Source organism: Triticum urartu, chromosome 6A (genome assembly GCF_056163025.1).
Source record: "Triticum urartu cultivar PI428250 chromosome 6A, HENAU_Tu73, whole genome shotgun sequence".
NCBI classification, from domain to species: domain Eukaryota; kingdom Viridiplantae; phylum Streptophyta; class Magnoliopsida; order Poales; family Poaceae; genus Triticum; species Triticum urartu.
The window spans coordinates 61,518,663-61,529,619 of record NC_141878.1 but is presented as its reverse complement, the minus strand read 5'-3'; the positions used below and the strand labels follow the sequence as shown (position 1 = coordinate 61,529,619).

General features: G+C 44.2%; 1 protein-coding gene across 1 annotated transcript; it reads right to left on the bottom strand.

Annotated features, from left to right (window-relative positions):
- Nucleotides 1-739: 739 nt before the first annotated feature.
- Nucleotides 740-7,985, bottom strand: LOC125517473 (calcium-dependent protein kinase 4). Its single transcript, XM_048682667.2, has 12 exons — nucleotides 7,560-7,985; nucleotides 5,897-6,027; nucleotides 5,345-5,386; nucleotides 5,129-5,240; nucleotides 4,947-5,025; nucleotides 4,650-4,819; nucleotides 3,518-3,644; nucleotides 2,867-2,982; nucleotides 2,680-2,787; nucleotides 2,536-2,598; nucleotides 2,265-2,438; nucleotides 740-1,165 (listed from the first exon to the last, which is right to left on the bottom strand). Exons 1-12 carry the CDS (start codon nucleotides 7,812-7,814, stop codon nucleotides 1,007-1,009), a joined length of 1,536 nt encoding a protein of 511 aa, XP_048538624.2. The 5' UTR covers nucleotides 7,815-7,985; the 3' UTR covers nucleotides 740-1,006.
- Between the last annotated feature and the right edge of the window lie 2,972 nt (nucleotides 7,986-10,957).

Genomic DNA, 10,957 nt, shown 5'->3' with positions numbered 1-10,957 from the left:
AATGCCAATTCAGCATTGAATGTTGGACAAGTCTGGGACTCTCCTGGCCACAAGGAATGTCACGCCTTCAGAATGTGGCTATGGCCAAACAGCACTGGAATCGACCTTTATTCATGGAGATGTTCCTGCTTGCGGCATGGAGCTTGTGGAAGGAACGCAACAATAAACACTTCAGGGGATTGTCCCAACAAAACTTTCTTGGCTAGACAGATTTAAGAAAGATTTCTTTCTCCTAACCTATAGGGTCAAGGAAAAACATAAACATCTCATCCCTATCATCCTTTCTTCTGTAGTCTAGCTCCCTCTCACACCCAAAATGGGGTGTTGACACATGTATATACACCATGTAAATTGTATATCACCATTTTAATACAAACATAACAGTGGGAGGTTCTCCTACTGTTCACAGGTTCAAAAAAAAAGGTCCCTACCCCCTAGCCTCATATACGCGAATTGTGAGCGGCATCACGGATAAGCGCGGAGGAATAGGGGGTAGACCACAGTTTTTCTAACACAAGATAGTCAGCTCGTTTTCAAGTATAGAGAATAAAAACTCGAGGACCGCCTCACCAGCATAATCAACTTCGCAAGCTCTTTTAATGAACTGATCCAGTCCCAGCACTCTCCACACCTCCTTTGCTTTCTGACATTGGAATAACATATCCTTTGTATCCTCTTGTCCCAAGGGACAAGAAGGACAATTGGGGGTTCTAAACCTGTTTGTTGCAACACGGAAAGAGGAAACAAGAAAAAAATGTACTTTTCCGTAAAAAAGGGGGGAAAGGTTGTACAAGAAAGAAACTGTAATCTGCGCCTTCCACGCAACTCCGTAAATATTTACCTTGAAACTTGTCTACCCATACAATGACTGCACACAGAACCTGGATGCTAACAAATCAGAAACCCTCACATCGCACGGAACGCGGAAAACAGCACGAAAGAAGAAGAAATAAACAGACTACTGTGCTCATCACCATCTCCCCCTATAGACGCTCCTAGTCGATTCTCACAGAGCCTGGGGATTCGGAACTCCGGACGGGCTCGGCAGGTTGCTCATGCTCGCGGTTCGTAGGAGCTTGCGGAACTCGGACAGGCTTATCCGCCCATCTTTGTCGATGTCGGCCTCCTCCAGCAATGGCTCGATGGATCCCTTCAGGCCCGTGTGCTGCGCATCGGAGGAAAATCACAAGTGAGAACACTACCGGTTACATTACGGTATCTATGCTGCTGTTGTTGGTATACTGTTTGGTCTGTCTCAGTAAATATACTACTCTAGATCATATCATAATATCGCACATTGCCACGCCCTCCTTTTTGTATGATGGAATTTAAGTTGTATAAGAATGTAATATATACACTATGTTACTCCCATTATGTGAAATATAATTAAGTTGCAAGCACAATTTCTGAAAATTGGAATGAATATACATATAATGCAGCGTGTCACCAGATTATTTAGCTTGCCATGTTATTATGTTACTATTTGAGTTAATTGTATGTTTTACCCCTAAGTTTGATGATTTTGACAGGTTCTACCTCATTTGAGCCGAATTCCTCCATTTTACTCCATTTATCATGTAGTATTTTACACAAATACTACATGATGTTCTCTTATCTCGAAAAAAATCATGTTTTCAAAGGAAAAAATATATTCATGATAAATGGCGGCCACGGCATCGCTACATCGACCAAAGGCTGCCACGGGAAAGATATGCACTACACCAATTCCCAATGTGTCAACCCAATGATCCATTATAGCCTGATTAACCACGGCTCTCCGAGGTCAACACTTGGAGCAGCGGCCCAAGAGATGGCAGGCCTGCAACGACAACACTGCTGGCACAAAGAAAAGATCTGCACCGCTCCTTGACAGATCCAAGGACTGACGAAGGAAAAACGCTACGAAGGCTCGTAGGTCGCTCAGTTATACTGTTTCCTAATAATATTTAGGCTCTAAATAGTAATGGTCCAAATATGAATGCTCAAGCATGCAGCTTGGACAAACAAACGAGCCTTTCAAACCTGATGCATACTTTCTTTTTATGGTGGAAAAAACATAATTTCTATGCGCAAACTCGAGGAATTACTTCATTCACTGAATATGAAGAACCAGATAGTTGGAAGCAAAGCACAATATGGAACGTCTCATCCAGATTAAGTCGAGCCAACTCACCATTCATGAGCAAAAAAGTGCAAAAAAGGATTATGTGACATGATGCGCGAATCGAAGAACCAACATGAACACAATGGGAATCAGAACTTACCATTCTAAGTTCATCGGGGGTGATGTATCCATCACCATCCAGATCGAATTTGCTGAAAGCAGCTTGGCAGCGCAGGCCCCACCTTTCAGAGTCCAGCTCAGCCATCTGATGTATGTGGAGAGTTGCTGCAACAAACTCTTTGAAGTCGACAAGGCCATCCGTGTTGCTGTCGATCTATCATATAAAATAAGAATATAAGATCAGTTGAAGTTATGTCAACTGCTTGCTGTGAAATAAAAGGGAGACTGAAAAGAAGTTACTCAAAGCTTACCGCTTGAATGATCTCGAGAACACGAGGGCCCTTCAATCTCCAAGGAAGATCCTTCGCAAGGGCCTATGGAAACATACAAAGATCGTCAGCACCATCCAGTACCAGTGCAAAACGTTCTCATATAAAAACGACTCTAAATCTTACATGCCGCATTTCTTCAATGCTAATTGATCCACTTTTATCAACATCAATAGCATCGAATTGGTCCTTTAGATCCGCTAGCTCTTCCTCATTGACTGTACTTGCTAAGGCCTGAACAAGCAATGGAGCAATATTTGTAAGGAACAGAATGAGAATACCATAAAAATATTTTTGAGACCGCGATGCTTACCCGCAGCGCAAATTGCTTAAAACGGCTGTACTTGACAAATTGGCGCATGTTGTACAACACAGATATATCGACAGGGATCTCAGATGCATCTCCTCCTTCTCTCACCCATGGATGTGCTAATCATGTCAAGCACAATCACAATCAGAATTAGTAAACATTCTTGCTGCAATCATCTTCCTAACTTGATGCTTAAAAAGTTTAAGCTACATGTTAACACTATATGTCTTTCTACAACCAAATAAACTCCTATAAGATGATACAGCCTGGAAAAAATATGGTATTGCAGCAGATATCCAGTGTTTGGCCTCACTAAAAAACCAAATAAAACTGAATAACTCACATGTGTTTTTAAAATTTCATAAGGCTTCTTTTTTAGAGAACTTTATGTTACTCCCGGAATCAGAATGCAACATCTGGTTCTAGCATCATATTTTGAAAATGCCAGAAAAATTTCGTGATGAAAGACAGACTTGTCCTCAGGCTGTATGTATGCACAGCACTTAGCATGCAGATTGCAGACTTACTCATGTGCATTCTTTTTTGGCACTATGTATGTGTGTGTTTTCTCACGCAGAAAACAAGAATAGACAAAAAATACAACCCTAAGCATCATGTATACTAGCAAAGTATTGACATTATATTGGAACTTACAGAGAGCTTGAGCTGCTGTCAATCTCGCCCTTGGGTTCTTCACCAGTAATTTTTTAACAAAATCTTTAGCACTTGAACTGATGCTTGGCCAAGGCCTCTTACGAAAATCAGGCTTGTTTCTTAGAACCTGATTAAAAGAAATTAATAGAACACATAAGATTATGTATGCTATCAAGATTCTGTCTTTGCTGCTGTACATGCACAGAAACATTACACACAACAATAAAAAATGACGGTAGATTTAAGTGGGCGGCCATATTATCCAACACCTTTTACTGGTTGAGTAAAATGTTTAACTTATGGTTATTTTCTAAATTAACTACAAATGTTCTGTCATGGCATGTGGGGTCAGACTTTTCTAGCAAGCCAGTAGGAAAGGCAGCAGATTGTTCTCTTTTTGTAAAATACCGAGAATACATAGACATGTTTTAAAAATAGTTATAACATGATTTGGCAGGAAAATTTATTCCAGGAGATAGTACTATAAATTTCTATGCTTAGGTGCCTGTCTGAAACTAACGCAATATACCATCATTTAACATGGATAATCCTAGGATCAAATTTCCCAGTAGCTATACCAGCAGCTATGCACAGTTTGCCTGGGAGGATTGGCACCATAGACTGTGCCTTTATACTGTGTCTGTAAAGAAATATAAGAGCGTTTAGATCACTAGCCATCTAAACGCTCTTATATTTCTTTACAGAGGGAGTATTAAATAAAATTGGACACTTTTTTATACATTGATTTCTGAGATGGCTAACGGTTATACATCAACACGTCCAAATAATGGTAGGCAATTTAAGGCTGTATTAAAAGGACAGACCCAGTGCTAGAAGCTCCCACGCCAGGTGGGGTCTGGGGAAGGATTATACAATTTAAGACTGCATTGTGTCAAATAAATTGGCAGGCATCAGCTACTACAGAAATTGCATAAAGAGTAGAGACTGCACATGTTTAAGTTTAACCCTTAGTAAGGTAACATTGCTACATTACATAGTGAAAAGGTTGCAAAAAACACAGCTTCTTCATTTTGTCTGTTCACTGTGAAAACACTGATAAAGCTCACCGCAGTCACCAAGCACACTTTACATGGAAGCATAAGCATAATCAATACAACAGCAATCCATTTACCTCCTTGAATATACCATCCTCTGTTTTATCCCAAAAAGGGCGCCTCCCACAGAGCAAAATGTAAGTTATAACTCCTATGCTCCAAACATCGGACTCAGGTCCAGATCGACGTTTTAATACTTCTGGTGCAACATAATAGGCACTGCCAACTATATCACGGAACTTCTTCCCTGTAATCATGCATTTAAACGATGTATGAGCCAGAGCAATTACCGAGTTCTATGCCCCGTTAAGACTTGATGCAACAAGATACACATAACAATGATGCACATATACAGAAGACACTGAAGCAGGTACCTGGTTTTATGAAATCTGACAAACCAAAATCTGTTGCCTTCAGAGGCGAATCCTCCTTGGTTGATTTGAAAAGGAAGTTCTGGGAAGGAAAATAGGCACATTCTTACATGACCTGAGAAGTAGTGAAGTATCACCAAAACTGTATACTAAATGCCAAGACATCAAAACCGATCAATTTTTACCTCAGGCTTCATATCTCGGTGGACTAACCCACGCAGATGACACTCAGCAGCCACTTTGAGCATCTGCCGCACCACCACAGCAGCATCTTTCTCACTATAGCGGCTGTTTTTTCTGCCAAAGGGGAAATACCAATGAGAAGTGGCTCTAGCAACCTAATGATACTAGAAGAGAAAACGATATATGGAACAAGAAAAGCAGAATATATCTGATCTTACTTTGCCAAAATCCGGTCCAATAGTTCACCACCTTCACAAAGTCTGCAAGAAAGGGCAAAGAAGCAAGACTTAGTACTTGGTAATAGAGCATAGGAATGATTATGTTTTTAAAAGAAAGAACTCCGGATATCTTTTAAGTGTGATAGTCCAATAGATCATGCTATATGCTAACCAAATATCTGTCGTACAATGCAAGGAAACTGCAAAGAGTTCAAAACATACATGACTAAGTGCTAAAAAGTCATGAACTCAAAATTTAAACATTTAATTACACTATAACACGTTCTGACATTCATATATTATTATAATGTAAAAGATAGATAGACAATACAACTGGTCTATCCACAGTTAGGAATAGAAACTTAATCTATCTCAGGACAGGACAGAATTACTAGGATATAGAACGATATTTCAGCAAGTGCATGTTTGTGACTCTAGGAACAAGAAATCGTAATTTGTTTCAACAAAAAAATAACACCATTAAATCTGCAGACCATCATATGATTAAATGTTAATGAGAGCAAATTCTGCTAAATGTACAAGACTACTTACTCCATCACAATATACACATATGAATCGTCCTCGAATGCATTGTTGAAGTGAACAATGTTCTCATGGCCTTTAAGGGCTTTAAGAATCTTAACTTCTCTCTTTACATCTTCCACAGCAACAGGTCGGGTCATCTGTCATAAAGTCCATAAATATACTTGTGTTAATCACATACTCCAAAGATGATGCATAGCAGACAGATGTAAATGTGTAATTGTACACTGCACGTATCCAAGACTTCAATTAGCTGCATGGATGAACATTAGCTGAACAGGACTCGACGCCAAATCTATCTATAATAGAGGATAATGATTTATAGAACCATGGGCAATTAGCATTCATGCAGTGAAGTATTATGTTTTCATTGGTTATTATTATAGATCGCAACATAGCAGTGCAGGTGCTACATTTTGTTTCCTTTGGAATAAGAGGTATAATTCCACAGAAGGTTAATAATCAATAGTCAGTACGACTTTCACAAGGATATCCTGCTGTCAACTTTCAATTGTTATGCATTCTGCCACAGAACGAATGGCCCATATTTCTAGCATACCTATGACACGAATTTACTATGAAAGTCATTTAAGATTCCGTGGTGATTGAAATTTCTAGACGTATTTCAGTGCTAGATACATCCGTTTGAGCAACAAGTAATATGGATCGGAGGGAGTAGAAAATAATAAAGCAATACTGTCGTTTGAACCAAGGTACTAAGTCTTTGAATACATCAACACCGTGTTGATTAGTACATGCATTCCCAGGTCAAATTTAGTGGAATGAAGAAAATGTCATCCGCCAATAACACGGAAGAAGCCAAAGAGACATTGTCCACTCCAGGAAATGGTTGGTGAGCTTACCAGGAGCAACAGGATAAGCTATCCTAAATGAACACCTACACCAAATTATCCGTAAAGACTGCAAAAAATAATATCAAAACTAAAATCAAGGTTGAAAACGAAGACATATACACTACGCGAAAACTGGAGCTCCATGTGAAATGTATTTCACAAAAATGGCGCTTCACAAGTTCTTAACAGAAACAAGAGGCGCCGACAAGGTAGCGTACAAACTACTACTATCAACCATAACATTCTCCCTCTGAGGTTGAAAAGACGAAGCATCTACGCAAACAGTCAGGAGTTAGGAGGAAGCGTCTTCACCATTTCAGGGAGAAGTAGAAGTACAGGTACTTGTACCATTTTCAGGAGCAAAATTGGCGTGGTGAACAACTACTCAAGTGCCAAACCAGGAAGGAACCCGCGAAGATGGGCTTCACTCATGTACTGGACCCCCAAAAAGGAAAGTGGACAGCTGCACCTATTGATGAATCGACAAGAGGAAGAGTGTAGGGCCTCGCCGACACGGAGGGTAGACCATCCTCCTCCACATATCATCAGCGGCAGCGGCAGCATTCAGCAATCTTATACCGAGAATGGCGAGCAATTTCATTTACCCCGTGTAATAATCGTATCTTCTAAAGTCTAAATCCGCGCAACGCCGCTGAATCGACGAGCCGGGTGATCTCAAGCTAGCCGAACGAATCGCCCGACGACCGGCGGCGGCGACTGATTCCGTCGCAATCTCCCGACCGAACGAAGACCGCGGGGAACCGAACCGAACCGAACCGAGCTGCAGATGCGGTGGGGGGAAATCCTGAGAAACGGACCTTGGCCTTGTCGATGCGCTTGACGGCGACGCGGTCCCCGGAGAGGCGGTCGACTGCGGCGAAGGTGTAGCCGAACTGGCCGTGGCCGAGCAGGCGGCCGACCTCGTACCTGCCCTCGAAGTCCCGCTCGTAGCCGAACTCCACCGCGGGCGCCTCCGCCGCGCCCTTCTCCTCCGCCTTGCCGCCCCTCGGCCGCTGCCGCCGCCGCCGCTCCGCGTCCGCCTCCTGCTTGGAGGAGGACAGGCAGGCGCCCATGATGGCCGGTCCTCGTCGTCGGAAGGGTCGTCGCCGGGAGAGTCGTCGTCGTCGTCGTCGGGGGCGCGGGGGTTTGGGGGTGCGAGCTCAGCATAGGGAGGGCGCGGGCGAGGTATATAGGGGCGGGGAGGCGGAGGCGGAGGAGGGGGGTTTGGGTCGGGTCAGGTGGGGTGGGGGAGGGGGGGAGGAGGAAGGTGGAGAGGAAGGTGAGGGCGGAGCGGAGGAAGAGGAGGGAGACAGCGAGAGGGGAAGAAGAGGAGGCCTTCCCGTGTGTCGCTGGTCAGTCAGTCAAACCGTCAAACTGCCTTGCCTCCCATTGTCAACACACCTCCTCCCCCTCTTTCACACCATTTCTTCCCTTCTATTCTTGTCTCTTTCCTTCCTTGTTTCTCCTATCGTAATGTAATTTTTCTGTTTAGTTTAAGTTACAACGACGTCGAGGAAGGTTTAGTTTGTCTGATTTCTGTGTTTCTGTTGTGTGTCCTGAACTAACAATTTCCTCCCGCATCTGTCTACGGACATGGATGCGGGAGGCAGTCATCCAACGTTGCCCGCATACATTCGATGAACTAACCGGACGAAATCCGTGAACTCCGCGCTGGCATGCCACGTTGCGCCTATCCCGCCAGCGCCTCTGTCGGTGTACTCCTGCGCCGTTTGGGCGCTCCAGGATGACTAAGAGCTGTCGTTGCCAGAGCTGCCGCCGAGGTAGTGGCGAAGGCAACCACGCGCCTTTGTGGTCGCATTGGGCACGGGTGGCAGAGAGTGGCGCTCCTCCTTGACGTGCCGGGGCGACGATGAGTGGCGCTCCTCCTTGGCGCGTCGGGGTGGCGACGAGAGGTGCTCTTCCTTCACACGTCGGGGTTGCGGCGACAGGGGCTCCTCCTTCACGCGGTGCCCAATTTGGACACCCCGGTTGGGCGGTGGAGAGCGCGAAGGGGATGTCGGCTCCGACTTCACGGGGAGGAGCATCCCCGGTGGCAGAGGCGGGCCGTTCAGGTGGAGGACGGAGCGACGGAGCATCAACTCAATCCGCTGCTCGTACTCCTCATCTGTGGCCGTGTACACCTGGTCCGCCACCACTCCCGCGGATTGCTGCTGCAGTGACGACTGGTCCTCCTCGTCGCTGGAGGAGATGACGATCTCCGCCTTCATGGAGGAGCCTCCTGTCGATGAGGGCGACGACCCCGGAGTTCGAGGGTGGCGTCATCACGATCCGTCGATACCCACCCCGAAATTGCTGCCTGCCGACGCCGAGGCTCAGGACTTGCCCATCACCGGAGTTGTGGACGAAAAGGGGCGGGAAGGGGAGGAGGAGGAGGATGAGGAAGAGCGAAGAGATCCTTTTGCTATGCTACAACATTCTTGGCATCCTTCACCCAAAGTGTCAACTCATATGTTATGCTTATGAGTTATGATGAGATCCTTTCTCTATTTTGGACGGTTTGATGTCCTACCAATTTTGATGCTTCGTGACTCGTCTGATTCCCCTCGATGATCCACTTTTCTGGTTTTACTTGTTCAGCCACCATGTCATATTCCTAATCGCTAGCCTCATTCACTTCTCCATTGTGTGTCCTTCAGTCCCCTCCAGAGGTCGTTCAAGTCCGAGGCGGACATGGTGGCTCGCCGCCCTCAGCAGCGATGAGGATGAGCACGAGGTGGAAGCAAACATGCCTGGTGTAACGTCCCGGCATATATGGTTAAGATCTAGACTGATCTCATAGATCAACACTACTATTATCCTCAAATTGCTCTAAGCCAAGAGGGAATTCCTTATTGTTATATCTAATTTTGAGGTTCCTTGCAGACGAGTTTCTGAAGAAAAAAAGAAATTTTTTATTGATATGAGTAGCATATCTATCATATTAATCCGGATATTATACATGGCCTTTCGATAGTAGAGGGAGTGTACAAAATATTCTTGTACCAGAGTTTTCTCAAAAGAAAAACAAGGAAAAGTAAATAGTAGACACTAGTGTTGGGCATGCTTCCAACACGGTTGGTAACATCATCATTGGTAGGTGTGATATTGGTTTCTTTATTCCAGAATCGGTATGTGCAAATTTTATTAGGGACAAGGCGTTCAATAGTCCTTAAACATCTACTCTCTTTGTTCCATAATGAAAGATGTTTTTTGACACTACACTCTTTCTCCAAATATCTAAACATGCATCGAGCTATCTTACACATGCGGCAGCTAACGATTTGTATACATACTGTAAAAGGAAAAAAAATGCATACTGTTAAAAGATGTGCTCCCAAACTAGCTTTGCATGATCGGCCAGTGTTAATTTCCTGGTGGTTCAACCAGCAGCCACTTAATTATAATAATACTACGAATTAAGTTTGATTTGATTGCCTGACAGCGCTATGTTGGTCGTCTCTCCTCCGCAGTCTAGATAGGGAGGGATTAAGCAGATCAAATGTGTGTCATGCCGGGAAAAAACTTTTGTAATATTCACACTCAGCGTGTGTTGACTTCCCATGCGTCGTAGCCGGGTAGATTCCTCCTTGGACGCGGTCTTGGTCAAATCAACTTTCGTTCATGGACTGAACCTTTCGAAATCATCTGTATTTAAGAGGGAAAAAAGTGTCAAAAGATGCAACACGACAATCATCATACAGGTTACAGCAGTCTGCAAACTCCTTCCCCACCTGCCCCATGTCGCTCGACCTTAACCTACCCCCCTTCCCACCTCTCCACCCTCGACTCCGGCATGCCGCCAGAGAAAGCCAGCGGAAAAGCCCGCGGCTCTTCCGAGGATGGCGGCGGTGAGGCGCTCATTCGTTGCGTGTGTTTCAACTGTTGGGTCGAGTTGGTGGTTTTCCCTCCACCCTGGTGCCCTGGCCGACGAGCGGGCAAGTCTATGTCTCATCTTTTTTCGAGACGAAAGCCGAGCTCGCCTACTAGGACCTGATAGTGGGCCGTCCCAATATGCATGTGGTTTCATCACGCTGACATCAGGCACATGTTTTTTTACTTTTGTTTATATCTTGAAAATACCAAATACATATATTATGAAAAAAACAATTTAGTTAATTTTTTGAGAAGTGTTCATCACACATTTAATAAATCTTCATGAAGTTCAAAAATAATGTTCGCTCAACTTTTAGAAAATGTTCATACCATTAAATTACGT